Raw genomic sequence first — 18,544 nt, forward strand, 5'->3', positions numbered from 1 at the left:
AAAAAAAAAAAAAAAAGAAATATCTACATAAGGAAAAAAAAAAGCTGAGCACCGTTTTTAACAAGCTAAACAAAGATCGGTGTGTTTGTGGCACAAATGAACGAGAAGCTCATTAAAAACCTATGAGTAGCTTCCGTCGTCGATCCAACTCGTCATCCACTGCTTCTTTTCAAAGGGATCGAGTTTGACTTTCCCGTCCTTCCGTTCCAGAGTTTCCTTCCTTATCCGCACCGCATGGTAACGGGGGACGCTGTCGTCTCGTTTGGAGCGTCTGAAGAAGCCGCACTGGGTGGGGGAGGAGATTGAAACTGCTGTTACAAAACTGAGCGCCATTCACGCACAGCGCAGAGGTGAAAAGCCCGAACGTGGGAAGCATGCTTTTGCATTTGGGACAGCTGAGAAGCAGAGGGGGAAGCGTCTGCGGGGCACGGCAGCGTTGCAAAAGCAGGACATTCGCAGAGGAAATGCACGCATTTCTTGGCAAAATTCAGAGACACGTATTGCACAAAGGCGTCACTGCTGAGTCGGTGTTTGTGCAGTTCGTAGGAGCACAAACACCGACTCTGATGGGTTTCTTTGACGTCGAATGCAGGTGGGAGATTTTTCCCTGTGAAATCGGCTCCGTACAATACGCGTCTGATTGAATTTTCTTTAGCAATGAGTCAGCAGATCTGGACGGAAAGTGAGTTCATTAGCAACTGCAGCGATAATCGCACTTCATGCCGACTTTACCCATGCTCAGACAGGATAAATCAGGCCTCAGTAGAGAGTTTGTCTTTGTCAGAGGGCTGAGCGTGGATCTCTGCCTGATGATACGCAGCATTGTATTGTTCTTTAGTTGCTCTCTTGAAGAAACCGCACTGAGGAGGAGCAGGAGTGGGCAATGGTTAAGACTTTTCCATGGGGGAAATACTTCATCTGTGACGTGCAGCAGTGATGCTGTTTATTTTGGTCTCTTAGTAACAGGTCATCTAATACATTTCAATCTTAAAAGTAACAAGAATCATTTTGTATCATTATCAAAGGTAAGAAAAAGTTTGAAATCTGTCAGATGGGGATATTTAATGAGGAGGATGTCAGGGCCTACAGTTGTATTTACAATCTGGCCTCTATACAGAGTTAAGACAAGAGAAATAAAGTGTTCAGAAAACATGTTTAAATTCAGTGATTCTGGTGAGTTGCTTCATTCATGCAAAGAAATGTCTACTGCCAAAAAAATTAAGAAACAACCTCAGTAATTTGCCTCTGTTTTCATACTCTAATTAATTGTCTCGGCTGACGTCACCTGAATCAAGACCCTGATCAGATACTTGTGGCCCAATCAGGACATCCCAGCAATGAAGGTGTGTAAATGGCCTGCAATGATCTTTAGGTAGGTGCTACATGGTAATACTGGCTGAAATTAATCACTACTACTAACCATAATCACTTCAGCTGGTTCTGATCTTATACTTCCGAATCATAAGCTTCAAGAATATATTGTTCACATCACATTCCTAAATATGTGCCACTGTAACAAGGTAACTGAGAGTAGAATTAACCTCATGGCTCAACGGTCACAATTACGTGAATTCAAGAAAACCAGCCAATACAACAAAAACCCTTCTAACCAGAAAAACCTTTCTCAGGCTTTCAGACCATATTTCCACAAAGGGTTCATTGATGTTCCTGCTCCGTTTTCACCTTGTTCTGCTATTATTCTATCATGCATGGATTGTATAAAAGTGTGAAGTCTGTATACCCACCTTCCAGAGCAGAAACACCATCAAAGCCAAAATCAGGATTCCTGCCAGAACCGCCACCAGTATGATCCACCAGGGAACGGCGTGCTGCGCGACCGGATTGTTTGGAGACACAGTTACCGTCACCTGAAATACAACATCGAAGCCGAGCAAACCCACAGAGCAGATGAGATATCATCCGAACTGTTAATGCTGGCAAGAATTTCATTCAGATGATGAACTACATACAGTCGTATCCGGAGTCCTCAGGACCATGTTCTGAGCCTGAGTATGAAGCACAAGCGAGGCCTTCACAACTAAATGCACGGTGGAGAAAGTCTCATATTCCTGCGTAAAAACAAAAGCAGACGTATGCTTCATCAGGAGGTCGAGCATTGTGATGCGACGCTGTAGAGAAGCGTGGACACGTTAACAAAAGCAGCAGTTTGTTACCTCAGCAAAAGTTGAGTTCCACAGACGAGATCTCAATTCAACTGCTGTTCCGTCAAGTCCCTGCAGGGGGCACTGTATCACCACACATTTAATTTCTCTTTCACAGGACTACAACGGCAAGAAAAAGGAATTATTACTCAGATCTGATCTGCACATTTATAGAACAGCATGTGTGCATCAACCAATCCAAAACTTACCAAAACCTTGTTTCTGCCTGTGAGATAAGATATTTTGCCACCACTTATCCTCTCTTTCTGCAAAATCTCGCGTTTTGTCCGGGACACAGAGGACCCCTGAAAGGGCATTTCCTCGAGTTAATCCAATGCAAAATCAGCGACAGTTGAAAGACAGTTGCAGCTCATTTTACATCATGTATATGAAACTAATGCTTCAGAAATGCCACCTTGGAGTATTTAAGAGGGTTGATCTCAGTCTCCGGGAAGCAGCGGATTTTCTCTGGTCCCTTAGAGGTGATTTTAACCAGGTATAGGAGCCATTTCCCATCTTTGTTATTTTTAGGCCAGTGAATGTGCAGGGAGGCACTGATAGGCCCCAAAGATTTCCACATGTTGTTAATCTGAAAGAGACATTCACATTGTACGATCCCACAATTTCATGGAAAACCTTTCTGACACCAGTGATTTACATAATAAACAGGTTGTGTGATTGAACTCACGCTGAAAGTGTAGCTAATCAAATTCCCGATCTCTTCCTCTGATTTCATTCCATTTTCACCTTTCACAACCCCTCCAAATGTCACCTGACTGGGGTTGGCTTCACTGTTGAAAAGAAGTAGAAGATTTTACTTTGCATGCCGCTGTGGGGGTACATTGTGCACAGTCAGCGAAGATCTGCAGCAGAGCACTTACCTGCTGACTGACAGAGCCAATTCAAAAATCACTTTAATTTTTACTTTCACAGGGGAAATATTCGCTTGAACGCTAGTCCTAAAAGGAGAGAAATAACACAGAAGCATATTGTGAAATAAAAGTTTAGCATTATAATCATCAGTGTGTTTAAGGTGTTGCAGAGCTACACCTTAGTTTGATCACTACGATCCCCGTTTCAGTAATATACCGAAAGAGATGCAATATCTATTACAATGAAAGTATCTTTCCACAGTCCACAAATGCTAAATATATAAGTACTGTGTCCAGCCAACAGAACGCTGCAATGGGAGCAGCGTAATACACCGATGTAAAATGAAACATAACAAAAAGAAACGTATTTACTTGTACCACACCCCTGCGCCATACAATTATTAAACAACAAAACGAAAAGATAGTGGGTCTGATCGCCATCAAATTCCAAATGGAAAGTGGTCTTAATGGGGCCGCTCAATCAGCACATTCGACTATAACGGTGTGTGAAGACCTTTTCTACCATTTCTGAACATCAACAGCAAGTGGGAGGTCTGGGATCGAGCCTCGCAGTACATGTACAGAACATAACGCCGAGCTGAGCCTCATCAGCAGCTGCAGCAGCACTTACGTTTGGAGCTGAAGACCAATCTCAATCTCAGTTGTGTCGAGAGTCATGCGTTCCGTGTTCAGGATGATGGTAAGTTCAATCTTTTGGGGGGAAAAAAAGGAGGACAACAGCTCGCGCATTTAAATAACAACAGTTGAGTGTCCAAATAAGTGTGTGTGAACATGACAAGTGCGCACCTTGGAGTCTCTCTTGAAAGGATTTCCCAGCTCACACTCTGCTTCAGAGCCGTTGTGATTGGCGTTGCATTTTAAAGGCTTCGTTGTGAGGAAAGAACACATCATTTAAATCTGAACTCAGCACCTCATTTCACAGAAACGTGCAAAATCTCGTATCAAGTGACCAACTGGGGGTGCTACAATAGGCAAATTTGCCCCTTACGGTTACTGTTTAAATGTTACATATTGGAGGATCCCAATGTGGAGTCACGTCAGCCCAAGAGATGCGATAGATTTCAATCGACAGACTTGGGTCACAAGATCATGTCAGTCTTAACCAAAAGTTGCACAGATGACCGTGAGTTTTTTTGGATGAAAAGTTGCTATGTTCATGATGTTTGACATCAGTAGGTGCTTCTGTTTCAATTGTTTCAACTGCTGTACAGTCAACTTACTGTATTTTGACTGAAGCGGATTCCAGAGTACGACAGCACATCTGGGAAACTCCCCACAAGCTTTGCCTCATAGGCATCGTCGCCATAAGCGTTGGTCACGGTCACTTGGAGAGCCAAATCCCTCTTCTTGTAATTCAGATGAAACTCGTAGATGTTGTTCATACTGCAGATGCATAATCATAACCGCTAGCTTCAGACTCACCATGGAGCTAAAATCAGGCTAACAATTGGCTTATTAGGCCGTTAAAGTGCAAATGCTATCCATTCCAATCATTTTCACTTCATTTCACAGCAATATTGAGTTTGCATTTTAACCTGTCTATCGGGAAGAGCTTCTCCCGGCTTCTTTCTTTGTAGTACAAGTTGTAACGCATCATCAGGTTGCTCCGGCAAATGTGATCTACGCTACATCCCTCCTTCACAAAGTTGACCTAAAACAACAATCAATACAAAAACAGCGTCATTAACTATGAAACACTTGTGTCTGTTTATCTATAAATTAAACCTGAATGTTTACCTCAGTGACATTTTTGCTTGGTTGAGAGGAGTCTAAGATGGGGATTAATGCAGGGAGTCCATTTTTTGTTGTCTGTCGTTTTACACCAATAATTCCTGCAGATACCTCAATGGGAATGCTGCGCATCTTGTCCCTAATGTTGCCCTGTGCAAATCAAAACAACCAGTCAACCATATATTCAAATGTACAATATAAACGGACCTCTGTTTGAACACATCTTAAAGCTGCTATAATGAAATGAAAATGTGAATGTGTGACCTTAAGTCTGGCTTCAATGTTGATGCAGTTTCTCCGGTTTTGACTCTGGAGGTCTATTGTGCCATTCAAGTGGTAGTCTGATTCAGGGAGGGATTTGAGGAACACCGCTCTGGAGGTCAGCCCCAGTTTCCTGCGATCTCCGTCCGCCTCAACAGAATAGCTGATAGCTGAGGCATGGAATGAAACGGTGTGTGTAAGAACAGCTAAAGGTTTGCATATATGTCAAACTAATCTCTCTTTACATACTTAGCCGAGAGTTGAAGGATTTATGGTTTCCTCGGTAGTAAAAGCACGCGGACACATTGAAGCTATGGATACAGCAAAGGGGCATTTTTAACAGGCAGGAAGTTTGGATTTTGAGGTCTGTTTAAATGTGACAACAGCAGAGCGCCTACCAATTGTAGTTATCACAGGTTTTCTTTGTAAGATCAATTTCCTGTGGAGATACTTTTATATCCTTCCAAATTTTGATGACTGGTCTTGCCCTGAAAGAAAGGTTGTTACAGTGAATTCAGATAAACGTGGGAAGAGTTTAGGTTTATGGTAGCTGCAATGTGCGAGGTCACAGTTTACCTGTAAATTAAAGCTGTGTCTGACAGAGAGCCTACGGCCAGGTCTGGATAGGAGTTACCATCCAGGTCCATGTTCCCTGCCAGAGAATAGCCAAAAAATCGAATGCTGTGCGCTTTTCCTGAAAGGATCTGTAATGGAGGAGGGAAAAAAATCAACAAAAAAATGTCTACTTGAAAGACAAAACCTGTGGCTCGGAATCTAAGGTAATAACTTCAATTTACAGTAACTTGTAGAAGTAGAGAGTAAATTGTTAATCCAACACAGGCCTATCATAAGCTTTAGTATTTAGCCGATATCTGCCTTTCATGAAAACGTGAAAATGAGAATGCACTTATAAATCATAGAGGTCACAAGGTGCTGAGGTCAAACCGACCAATAAGTAAAGTATCTGCCTCTAAGTCACAGAAAAAACCCTTTAAATTCATTCAGCGAGATCAGCTTCTTTAATCGTAAGCCATTCTGAAGCTGATTCCACGCAAAGGGTGCAGCATAATTAAATGCTATTTTTTCCCACAGTGAAGTTGCTATTAAATCACTTGAGCTGACATCACCTCCACATCATTCAGAGCAGTGCCTCCCATGAATAAGAAGCCATGTAATCCTCTGTCAACACAAAAATGCTTAAAAGAAAAGCTCATAAAACCAACCTGTGCAGGTTTGGCTTTGATCCCATGCGCAGACCCGTGATAAATGTAGACTCTTCCTGCTCCGTCATCAACGTTCGGAGCTCCAACTGCAATATCTGTATGAGGAGAAAAGACTATTTATGTGACTGCAACCGATAAAAGAAGACATAAATAAAGAGTGCAAATGCAGCTGAATTACCTTCATATGAGTCTTTATTGATGTCGCCTATGTTTTTCACTGTCAGTCCAAACATTGAGTCTTTGGTCCCATTCAGACGGACATTTTCGACACTTCCCCACTGTCCCGCCATGTTAATGTAGACATAGACGGCTCCTCCAATGTCACTGCCCTTCATGTAGAACTGAGGGGCTCCCACAACTATGTCTTGCCATCTGCACCATACAGGTACATCTTCATCAGTTTAGTTGAAAACAAAAAAGCCACTGGTAGTAAAATATTGATATAACATATCTTTGCTTGTCAGAGGATAAAAATGCATTAAAATATAGCAAAGTCAGTAAGCCTCACAGACGTGTTTCTGTTCTTCTTTCAGTGACTGGTATAAATTACTGAGAAAAACATCATTTCCTCAGTGTGGTGAGAAGCGTTACCTACCCGTCACCGTTCAGGTCAACTACAGCGACGTCGTATCCAAAGCCAGAGGCCAGCCCTGGCCCATACAGAATGTGCTCGGCCAACAGACTGCCGGACGCTTCGCTCCCCTTCTTCAGCAGGACCACAGCTCCGCTGTGATTGGCTCTTGGTGCTCCAGCTACAACCGTCAGGCCGCGACTCTTCGTGATGTGATGGCCGGAATCAAGAGAGAATCCTAAAGTTGAATAGATTTTGTAGTTAAAAAAAATCTCTACAATCAGTCAAAAACAGTCAATTTTTTTAAATCTATTTTAAAAATTCCCCGAATTAAAATTTTCTCCTTGTGTGAGATGTTTTGTGACAAAATGTGACAATCCAAGAGAGTCTTCCGCATGTACAAAGCTCTTTTTTTCTACTTTTTGGATGACCTTGATTTCTTGTATACTTACAATCCCAATTCCAAAAGAAAGGTGGGACACTGTGTAAAATGTGAATGCAAAAAGAATGCAATGATTTGTAAACCTCATAGAAAACACAACAAATGTTAAAAATGAGACATTTTACTACTAAGTGACACTAAGAAGTAGCTCTGTGACACTAAAACTCTAAAAAAAGATGGGACAGAGCCATATATTTACTCCTGTAAAGAATCCCCCCCCATTCTTTGAACAAGACTCTGGAGAGGCATGTTTGCTGATGTCTGATGTAGGATTCTAGCTGCTCTACAGTCCAGGATCTTCTTTGTCAAGTTTTGTTTCATGATGCACCAAATGTTTTCAATTGGTGAAACATCTGTACTGCTGGCAGGTCAGTCCAGACTCTTCCATGAAGCCATGTTTTTGTTATAGCTGCAGTGTGCGGATCAGCATCGTCTTGCTGAAATATGCAAAGCCTTTCCCTGAAAAAGAGGTAATCTGGACGGGAGCATATGTTGATCTGAAACCTGTATGGTCTTTCCAGCACTGATGCTGCCTTTTCAGACGTGCAAGTCTGCAGTTCTGTAGGAACTAATGCACCGCCTGGATGATCCCAGCTTTCCCAGCATTCCCTTGCCCCGAGTAGTTACCAAGTAGTAAAGTCTCACTTTCAACATTTATTGTTTTATATTTTCTGATGTGAATAAAATATTGGTTTATGATAATTGCAAATCATCACATTCTGTTGTAATCAACTTTTTATGCAATATCCCACACGTTGCTGTATAACTGCAGCTTGCTTTTTACATTCTGACTGCAACAGGGGGTTAGAAAAACACTGAAAGAGTCAGTACTGTGCAACACTGCGGTAGAAAAGGGATGTTGACATTTGTTTGTATACTCATAGTTTCATAGTCAAAGGAGAAGTATCGTACCCTTTCTTCTAAATACTAAATTTCCTGAGGTCTTAATGAATTGTCTGTGACTTCCTTTGGTGTAAATAACACAAAGAGACTCTGTTTTCAAACCATTAATTTACACCTCTATTCAAGTGAATCGTTTTAGGGGGATGGAGTGTGGAGTGAGGGCACTTATTAACCCTTGAAGCATGTTATTGTGTTATGAGAGAGTGCACGGTAAATAGTCTGAGAGCTCAGACCACACACAAAACTTGACTGACAATTTTGTTCCCAAATACTAACATTTCCCCCATCTGCAGTTGGAACAAGAACAACTAGTGGGCGAACGATCCCACTTTTTGACACAAACTCGTTACAAGTCATGCGTTCAACTGGCCCAAGTTGTTGAAATATGCAATGCAGATAACCCGTGCTGTACTGATGGTGCGTTCAATGACAGTTACGTCTGTTTCCCCTACAAACCTCAACGGCTCAGTCAGTAACACATTTTCAGTTTCAGGGGGCTCAAAACAAAAGGTCAGGATTTGGTTTGTTCTGCATTTTTGAGTTGGTCGTGACTTCAGACACCCAAATATGTGCTCTCGGGCACAAGAAAAAAAGATTCTTCCACCATATATTCCCTTTAATGGAGCCATGGGCTCATGTAGGGAACAGCGAATTTGTTTCAACCATGTTGAAAAAGTTTATTCTTTAGACTTAGTGTCTGATGCTGCTCTGACTTTAATTCTTTCCTCTCCGTGTCCACCATTTTGGTGTTTTCATCTGCTTTGACCACATCACTCTTTCTCTCTACTTGCTCGATATGTCTGATTTATTTTCTTGCAGAAACTTAAACAGTACGCATGTTCTGTTAAATCTGTTCCGAAAGCCTTATTTGCAGGTGTTATTACAGATAAAATAAGTTTGGAAGATAACTTTATAGCACACATTGGAACTTGTCACAGCAGAGAAGAAAAGGAACTAAATGCAAACCAACAGAAGTAAGTAAGTATCTATGTTTTGAGGGTAGACAACTCACCTAGGTAGCTGTTGGCAGGTACGGGCACGGTGGTGGCTTCACCAACCTCATACGGGCCATCGAAATACACTCCCATTTCCAGCAAAGTGTTATTCTTTTGCTCCACACGTACAAGCCCTGGAGAGGATTTGAGAGACGAAAGCAGCAGATTTTGATGCAAACAAGAAAAAGTGGCTCAGATCGGTGTGTGGTTTTCTTCTGTTAGATAGAGATGGTGACCTTTCCAGTTGTAAGCTCCTGGGGCTCCAAACACCACATAGTGGTAGTCCTTGGTGAAGGTGGCCGCCAGGCCCTGCTGACATGTCCCGAACCTTTCGTGGCTTCTTGGTCTGCCCTCGCAGAATTTCCAGCTACCACCATCTTCATCAGAAGTCAAGTCGATGGTCAAGTCCTGACTGAGGACGTAACATCGCCCAATGATGTCGTGAGACTCCTGGCCGGTGTTCACAGACAGGCGCTTCTTATAGCGATGAGCACATGTCTGAAATGACAAAATGCAACTGTGTTCAAGTTAATTGATTAACGAGGACAAGGCAGTAGGAGCAGTGGTGCAACAGTTTAGTTTGACTCACCACAATCTTTCCTCCGGGTCCCTGACTCTCCACCGTCACACCCATCCACTGGTTCTCTTTATTCTCCGACTGTGTGTCCTCTTTGAAAATGCAGTATAAAACAATCAAATCAGAAATGTGTTTTTTTTTTTTTTCCACAGATACAAAGCTAGCTGGCTAACTAGTTAGATAGATATCTCACCTTCATTATCAAATTCAATGCGCTCACATTTATTGGATCGGGTAATTTCACATTTATACAGGCCTCCTGTGATGTTGGATGTTTGCTTTTCTAAAGCTCGAGCTTTGGGGGCACCAATCAGCAGCCTGAGGGAAAGAAAAAAAAAGAATCTGTTCCACATATGTGAAAACATCGACAGTGACAGAGATGGAAAGCAAAACTCCCCGCGCAAAATGTCATCTGAATACTGATGTATGTTTGTAGAGGAGCTGCTTTTTTATCTTTTCCACATCCTATCACTGCAGTTAATAAACCTATTTGTCTCAATGTTAAGTCACAGTGTCGACAATAGAGACTGTCTACAAAAACTAAGAACAATAGAGGCATCCTGTCAGCCTTGCATTTAAAGCACGTACCTCTGAACCACAACATCCCTCTTCATTTCCAGCTGTGCAACATGTAACCATACTGTCTTGCACTATGAGCTTCCTCTTTGCATTCTATCAAATCAGTTTGTCGATGAATCACATTAATAAACAACAAATGTTGATCACAGTGCATCACAGGTAGATCAGAGACAGAGAGGCAGAAATGTGCACACACGTTGTTCTTGCCAGATTTATGAAGCCACTCGTACACACACATGAGACACACACACGAGCCTGATTTTCACTTCCCTAAATTTGTATATGAAAACGTGAAAAACTCGTCGACACGTCGAGTAAAAAAAGCGGCAGGAAGAGGAACAATTTTACTGAATGTGAAACAGAGTCACTCAGTGAAGCAGAAAAAGGGAAATCAGGGTTTCCGTGTGTGTGTGTGTGTGGTCTCTGTACTCAAAGAACAAAATAAAGTAGCTGAGCAGACTAAAATTAAAACACACGATCGGCTCTGTAAGTTCAGAACAAAGGATGCTGCAGAAGCAAACAGGAAATAGTCAGATTATACACGAAAGACCAAAAGCTAATCAGGGCTACAGGAAGATGACGGGCAGCTCCTGCTTTATCTACAAAGCATTAACGCACGGCCTGCCTTGTTTAACGGGTCATTACCTTCCTTGCTTGGAGATAAGGAGAAAGACACAGATGTAAACACGTGTAAAAGCTTGGAAAAAAATATTTTTCTTGATCAGTCTCAATCTTGATCACAATATAGAAACTGATTGGGCTGTTATTGTGCATGTTATTGTGTGTGTTACGATTTCCTTTTTCAGATATTTTCATGTGTATTCATGGCCAAATGACACATCATTTCAGACGCAACATAATGCCTTCATATTTTCTGTCTCACCCATATTGATAGATTTGTCAGCTCCAAGACTGTGGTTAAGTCCGGTGCAACCTCCATTTGGTTCAAATTGGCTCACCCTAGAAATGGAACAGTGCCAGTAAAGTACAAACTCATCCTTCTCTCTGCCTGCAGGGGAACAGGCAGTCTGGAGTTGTTCAACTTTTGCAGCACATTGATCGGAAGAGGCCAAATAACTAATGACACCATAGTGGTTTTAGAAGTTGACAAGCACCAGCTTTACCCTTTATCTTACACCACATTACTACTCCAGTCTTTTATATACAGTTGATCAGTCTCTCAAAGTGCAGTTACATTTTGTGATAAGACAGAAGAGGGAAAAAAGAGCCCTAAAGCTGACTTACAGGCTGCTCAGCAGCGTGGGTTGCTCTGTCCAACTTAAGCCTGTTAAACACAGTCTCTCCTTTAAACCTGCATTCTCACAGAGGCTTAACAAGAATAAAGGCTGTTTTTCATGGGTGACTTGTGGGTTAAATTTGTCAGCAACACTTTCTTTATCACAGGTCCTTTGCTTGACAAACAAAAAAGCAAAGCAAATTAAAGAAAATCTAAATAGTATTTGGGGATATAAGCACTGCTGCAGTTTCTCACATGAGCATGTGAAAAGTTAGCATGATCAGAGCACTTATTTAGCTGTTCTTACATAACTGCTAATGCTACTGGTGTTACTGGGGGACCAACATTTCTATTGTTCTTATTTGTAGCTAACCTCTGAATCCCCACACAGTCTGTGCTGCCAGCAGCTGTCATCTGGTAAACCTGCTACTGTTGAACAGCTTACAGACAGCACGCAAAACTTAACTTCCAGAACTACACACCCTGAATTTAACCATCTTTATAAACCGAGGTGACAATCTCTGTCTCTCAAGTCGCGAGCACACATCAACACATCGTTTTGAAAAGGGTCATTTTGATGGCTTGACATGGTTTTAAAACTTAACACTTAGATCACTCAAAACCACTCTGCTTCCCTCGTAAACTTTTACAGTAAGCCAGTCTAAGTGTTGGTGATCTGAAGACTGAAACCAGCACCAAACCAGAGAAAAAAAAACTGCAAAGCAAGAAACAGTGAGACTGAACAATGTGGAAGTCACTTTGTCTTTTATACTAAAGTATAATACCAAAAATAAATGAATACGTTTTTAGAAAATACTGCAGTTAAGAAACTATACCGCCATGTGCAAGCTGACCAGCTGTTAAACAATGAAGGAATTTCTTCAAAGGGTGAAAAGGAAATCCTCTCCACCCTTCTCTCCACCCTGTGCCCCTGCAGTTTTTTCTGTAACCCTCATGCTGATCACTAGCGCAGCCTGAGGGCTCCTCATTAGCTACACCAAGGACTCACCAGAGGAGGTCTGATGTAAGAATGAAGACCAAACCGTAAGCCTTTTCCTCAAACAAAAACCAGTGACGAGCAAATACAAACAGGAGTATTTACATTAAGCCCCAGTTTCACTTTCAGGGCCCTGAGCAGCTGTCTAACATGTACCTCGGTATTACTGCAGAGCCGTGGCAACACAGGAAAGGCGGCCGGTTGAGATTTAAAGGCAGCCTAGATCATTATGTTTTGGGATTCTCAAAAAGCCAAAAAATATCTACTTCTGGCCTCTCAAATGTCAGGCATTTCACAAAAAGTTAAACGGACGGGGTGACGGAGCACTGAGATGCAGGCAGAGAGGAAGAGGAATGGTGCACTGTAAAGACATTTGTACACCAACGTATGGTTCATCTGACTGCATGTGGAAAAAAGAAATAAACACATGATTTTCTGAACTTACTCAAGCATTTAACCATTACTTGTGTGTGTTTGTTATAATCTGACATGTGACGGCAAACTTTACTGCACTGTGTCAACACGAGCAATCGTTAGCAGACCGGCTCATTTCTCGCCTATTCTGCTCTCGTGGCAAATGAATATTTCTCTGATGAACAGTATCTTTCCTAATCCTTGTCCTTTTTCCTGGCAAAGTGACACCTCTCGAGCTCGTGAATGTAAGGCTGTTGGATTTGTCTGTTTCTGTTTAGCTATCCTCCGCATCAAAACTTGCGCATAGATAAATAGTTCTCAGCATTAAACTCGTCCTTGCTTGATCGCTCTCCACTTATAATACGTGACTGCTTTAGCTAATTTTCGACAGTTTTTTTTAAGTTTTAAAATACTAAAACAACTGTAAATACTAGTACCTTTAGAAACTGTGGTTATATGTACTTTCATACAGGAAAACAGCAGTCTGATGTATGTGTCCAAAGGTACAATTATCAGATAACAGGAAAACTACACCTTCAGTAGCCTCAATGATTCTAATCATATAGATAAACTAATGGAGGTGTTTTTCAAACTGAGGTAGATTTTGAGTCTTTCTGTTATTAATTACATTATATTGACTGTAAATGCAGACCACTGAATAAATCATGTCTAACACACTTACTGACTTTAACTCATCGTGGGTGTGTTTGCAGCAACTTCTACGCTGGTCAGGATGTAGCGACAAACTGAGGGCCAAAACGGCAAGAACTGTGCATTAAGTGTGAAACTTTATTCTTGACCATGAAAACTGTTAACCTAATCGGTGCTGAGAGTGAAAAAGCACATCTCATCACACGGCACATCTTTCACTGCAGTGTAAATGCGGCTGGTGTGGGTTTACACAGTGATCTCACTGGTCTCTGTTAACAGAAGTGCTCCAGCGCTCCCACAGCTGTACACTCAAACCAGGAGGACCCGCTGCAGCTGTTCTAACTGTTTCGGTTTACACATTGTGCTCTGATTGGGGCTGACCGGTGACACTTCACGGAAGGAACCAGGAGTTTTCGCCATCATGTGACAAACACACACCAGGTTTCCAGATTCACCTTTTTAACCGCGCTTCTTTCTGTTTTCATTGTCTCAGCCTTTAACTCGACAGATCCCTGCTAGACGTTTGGCTGGAATGTCTCGATTGATGATTCACTGGTGCGTTTAATCTATCAGGTTACATGTGCACAGATGGCCAAGCGTGTCCAGTCAAATGGCCTTTTTTTTTTCTCTGGTTGCACTGAGAGTATGTCAAAGCCACATCACTAACCGAGCATGTTATTCATCAAACTGTCTCTTTCCAAATTCTGTTCAGTCTCGTGGTACAATATATACCTGCCTCCACTCTAATAAGAGAAGCAAGACACAGTCACACCATGAACACTCATCAAAGTTGCGCGATCAGTGAAACTGTTTGAGAGTCGGCAGAACAGACAAAAAAAACAGGGGGGAAAAAAGCAACACTTCATCACCAGAAGAGTGGAGAAGATTTATGTTTCAGCCCCAAAACACAGAAGGGATGGTAAGCCATGAGGAGCAACACGAGGAGAAGAATCCCATCTCTAGTCGCATCCATTTCTCACCGAGCAGACTTTTTATGAGTCACCCTGTAAAGGTCTGAGTTACAGTCTTCACGTCTGATTTACAGTAACACAATCAATTTAAGAAGTGGTAGCCAACAGAGGTCTGCAGCTGCCTGTGTCTGTATGAGAACAGGAAAGACACCAGCAGAGCATGTGGCACACCGCTAGTATGAGGTTTTGTGACTATCGTATTTAGAGTTCGTTACCTTTGTGTGCTTCCACTCGGCCTGTCTAGCTCATTATCTCAGGGTCACATGAGAATCCAGAGCTAAGATCGGGGCTGAGTAAAGGGGGCTCGATGAGCTATGAGGGTTACTGAGTGTCAAACAGTTATCACTGGGGCAGATCTATCATATCAAAAAACTGTTTTAGAATATAAGTAATCGTTAATAGAGTTTAACCAGATGCTATTCTGAAATCAATTTTGCAAATACATAAAAGGTTGGAGATATTTTTGGTATAATAATTTTTCAAAAGACACCGTTTGAAAAAAATAACTCGGGTAATGCTGCAAGGCAATGCTGTACTAACCTTGGTGTAGGTTGTGGTTGGAAAAAGATTTCAGCACCTATGACTTCATCTTGCATGTTGGTCATGCTTTTCACCATGTCGCTTTACCAGGTTAGAAGTTTAGAACACTTTTGCTCCCTTTTAATATCCAGAACGTGTTTCGGACTTTACATTTCAGACTTGAGTGTCTTTTGTGGACCATATTCATCTTTGTGTTGTTTAAGTTTTTGCCTCACAAACATTGACAATCCTATATTTAACACTCAGTTTCACATGGAAATCTTGCATTGACTGTGCAAAATCTGCAGCAAAATCTTAGTTAACCAACTTTTAACTGTAGAATTGGATGAGATAACGGTCCAGAGTCCACCTATTGATGTTACTATACCACAAATGGTCAAATCAAGCTCCGAGTCATATAAAATAGGGATGATATCGGAATCGGTACTGATACCATGTGCGTGTACTCATACTCAGTATTCATTAAAGTGTTCCGATACTACAGAATACATGTGTGACAGGAGCTTAATTTTCCTGCAATGTGTTTGTGAAAGTTAAAATGTCAAAACAATATGTTGCACCAAGAGCAAAGTTCAGTTGTATTTGGGTTGAATATGCCTAAAGAAAACAAAATGTGTTTAATTGTAAGAACTGTAATGGCCTTGATTACATATCGGTACTCGGTAGCAAGTACCAAAAAGGTAAGTACTTGTATTTGTACTTGGTTTTAAAAAAATGTGGTATTGGTGCATCCAATACCATACCTATTTAAGCAAGACAATGCCAAACCACATTGTGCACCTATTATATTACCATGCCTCTGTGGTAAGAGTCTACACTCCAGGCTTTTTACCCATTAAAAACCTTTGTAATGTGAAGATTATCAAAATGAATAACATGACAAAGTAGGCCCTGACCTGTTGAGCCGAAAACCGACATCTACCTGTAATGGGTAAACAACTTGCTTTCAAAACCACATCAGCTAATCTCACAGCCTCTTTCTGAGTAGCTTTTAGCTTCAGTTGGACAGTCCAGATAGCTTTTGAGTCTCCAAACCGAGAGCGTTCTGACCACCATCTACTGCCAGTGAAACACTGACCATTCATGGTGTAATTTCTCCACACAACTCCACTGCAAATGAGAACAAATGCCCATTTAAGCCGAATTTTAAGCAAAGAGTCCAAACCCTTTCTGATCTTAGTTTCTTTATCACTGGATTTGTTGTTTTTCTTTATCTCGTAGATTTGTTTTAAAAAGGTATTTTTATGCTTTAGACTTTTGTCAGACAAAAGAGGTTACCTGATGTCCTCATTTGTCAGCTTTAAAATCTACAAGTAATGGCTAATTGATCATTTTTCACATTATCAGCATTATCAGACCATAATCAAGTTATTATCTTTCAGTGATTGGATATTCATGAACTGCAGCTACTGAGAAACAGTCTGTAAGGATCTCCATACTAATTCCAAAGAACCACTTACTTGTCTTGTCTGACCAAAAGTTAAAGAAAATATATTCAGGTCGTTACTTTTCAAAAAGTGGAGCAGCTGTCTCACAGAACAGCGTGTAAGAAGGCAAATCCGCGCTCCCCGCTTACATTTACTGGCCCGAAAACAAACTATCAAGCCAGTGTCACATTTCAAGCCTCTATTTGCCTCTCTTTACACCGTCAAGTCTGGCAAACATGAGAGTGACCCTTTTCATTTTCGGTCTGGCAGTTTTTCTCTGAAACCCTTTTAAGAAAAAGAAAAAAAAAAAGCATTCTGAAAAGAAGTTCTTTTTTTTTTTCTTTTTTTTTTGCATCACCAGAACCTGCATTCGCACAAAAGCCAAAACAGCAGTCAGATAAAATTCCACAAGCTAAATCTAATCTATCTCATCTTATCAGGGTGCCTCATCCTAGTTCTTCTACATGCTGCTGCAAGATCTCGCCCTGGTTGTGGGCTCACATGTCTCGCATCCCCCTTTTCAGCACATGCCAGTTAGGATTTGGGACTTAGGCTCGCACCACTACTGTTTCCTCTCCACCTTCAGGCTTACCCAAATCAGATCGTTTGCGGAGGGTGTATGCATACGCCATTTAACCTTTTTCAAATCTTCCCCGAACCTCTGTTGAATATTAATGAACCTATTAGTTATTTCAATACTGTCAGTAAATATAAATCGCTTTTTATCATCGATTTGTTTGCGACCAATGAAAACTCCATCATTGCAACTCTCTCCTCAATCCTCTCTTAGTTTGACCTTACAGCCACATTTGCATGACAGTTAGTCATTGTTTTCTGCACTTGTTGTCTTTCAGCTGCATCCCATTTCATATTCAAAGCATCAGAAGGGGGGGGAGGACATTGGAAATCTATTGAAATAGGGACAAAAACGTCGTAAAAGAAACACAGTGGGCTCTGGGAGATAGTTACGGCGACTTCACTGAATGGGTTGTGCGGAAGAGCGCATGTGAAAGGTGCAAGTCAGTTTAGAGGTCCGCGTAATTGACAAGATGTTTCCAGTGTAGGATAAGTCAGGTTTACTGTCAGACAGAAACAAAAAAATAAGACCGGAAAGGTTCAGAAGTTTTGATTTTCTCCTCTTGACGTGGATTTTTAACAAATATCGCCAGTAATTGGTTTTAACACGTGTTGATCTATCTGGATATGAGTGAAAGTGTGATATAAAAGGATATTTTAGGTAAAAAGCGCGCACGTGGTTAACTGAACCTGCCCCCTCAGGTGCGCGCGTACCAGAACGGTGTTTTTCCGCCACATTCAGACGCAAATCCAGACACTTACACCCAGAGGCATCACTTACATGACTTTATCCGGGTTGACCTGTCGGTGCAAGGCAAGAGAAAAGCCGAATAGAGTCCCCGGCTCCCCGTCTTTCCTGATGACATGGCTGGTGTCAAGGTTGAAGGCGGACACCGCCGCTGGCTCCAGGACATGAATAAGAAATGAAAGTGCAGCATGGACAGCGGAGGGTCTCCCATACAGCAGCATTACAGCGCCGTTCAGACAAGTCCAGCAGTCCCGAAGTCAAGCGCCGCTCGTCCCGCAGCTCCTCTCCTCTCCTCACTTGTTCAATGAAGACAGCAGCTGGTTGGTGAACCAGTGGGGTCACTTTGGCTGCTCCACAGCGCCGCCTCAGCCGGCAGGACGAACTGCTACAAGCTGCAGCCAGATTAATTCATTTAAAAATGAATGGCTTTGGCTTTGGGGCCATGTCTGCATTTGAGGTGGACAGCTGTATTTTCAGTTATATTTAATGAGGAATTTTCTGTTACAAGGAAATAGGTTGAAAATGTGTTCGCGCTTGAATAAGCCGATAGACTTTTGAGTCAGTGCAGCTAGTCAACCATAAGTTAATGTAGCTAATGGTTACTTAATGGTGTGCTATTCAAGAAACATGACCATGGAATAAGGAC

The 18,544-nt window shown here is 41.8% G+C and overlaps 1 protein-coding gene across 3 annotated transcripts; it reads right to left on the bottom strand.

Moving 5' to 3' along the window:
* Positions 1-13: 13 nt before the first annotated feature.
* Positions 14-18,187, bottom strand: itga6a (integrin, alpha 6a). Of its 3 annotated transcripts, none has more exons than XM_072397047.1 (26): positions 17,932-18,187; positions 9,952-10,076; positions 9,771-9,850; positions 9,418-9,679; positions 9,199-9,315; positions 6,866-7,079; positions 6,449-6,642; positions 6,271-6,365; positions 5,624-5,751; positions 5,446-5,535; positions 5,297-5,358; positions 5,051-5,217; positions 4,793-4,936; positions 4,591-4,706; positions 4,276-4,438; positions 3,842-3,919; positions 3,666-3,745; positions 3,044-3,121; positions 2,851-2,953; positions 2,578-2,751; positions 2,372-2,467; positions 2,175-2,282; positions 1,971-2,069; positions 1,746-1,868; positions 717-860; positions 197-285 (listed from the first exon to the last, which is right to left on the bottom strand). In XM_072397047.1, the coding sequence occupies exons 1-25, from the start codon at positions 18,117-18,119 to the stop codon at positions 753-755; spliced, it is 3,192 nt and encodes a 1,063-aa protein (XP_072253148.1). In that variant the 5' UTR covers positions 18,120-18,187; the 3' UTR covers positions 197-285; positions 717-752. The 3 variants fall into 3 exon arrangements, with proteins under 3 accessions (XP_072253146.1, XP_072253148.1, XP_072253147.1); XM_072397046.1 differs by having other exon boundaries at positions 200-285; positions 733-860; XM_072397045.1 differs by lacking the exon at positions 717-860 and having other exon boundaries at positions 14-285.
* Positions 18,188-18,544: the final 357 nt, after the last annotated feature.

This window comes from Leuresthes tenuis, unplaced genomic scaffold (genome assembly GCF_036924035.1).
Source record: "Leuresthes tenuis unplaced genomic scaffold, fLeuTen1.0.hap1 SCAF_12, whole genome shotgun sequence".
In the NCBI taxonomy this organism is placed as follows: Eukaryota; Metazoa; Chordata; class Actinopteri; order Atheriniformes; family Atherinopsidae; genus Leuresthes; species Leuresthes tenuis.

Coding starts and splice junctions, on each gene's coding strand:
- itga6a (XM_072397045.1), bottom strand. CDS start 18,119: ATGCTGCTGTATGGGAGACCCTCCGCTGTCCATGCTGCACTTTCATTT. Junction 5,536..5,623: donor GACACAGCTTTAATTTACAG/GTAAACTGTGAC, acceptor CCTTTCTTTCAG/GGCAAGACCAGTCATCAAAA. Junction 2,468..2,577: donor ACCCTCTTAAATACTCCAAG/GTGGCATTTCTG, acceptor ATGCCCTTTCAG/GGGTCCTCTGTGTCCCGGAC.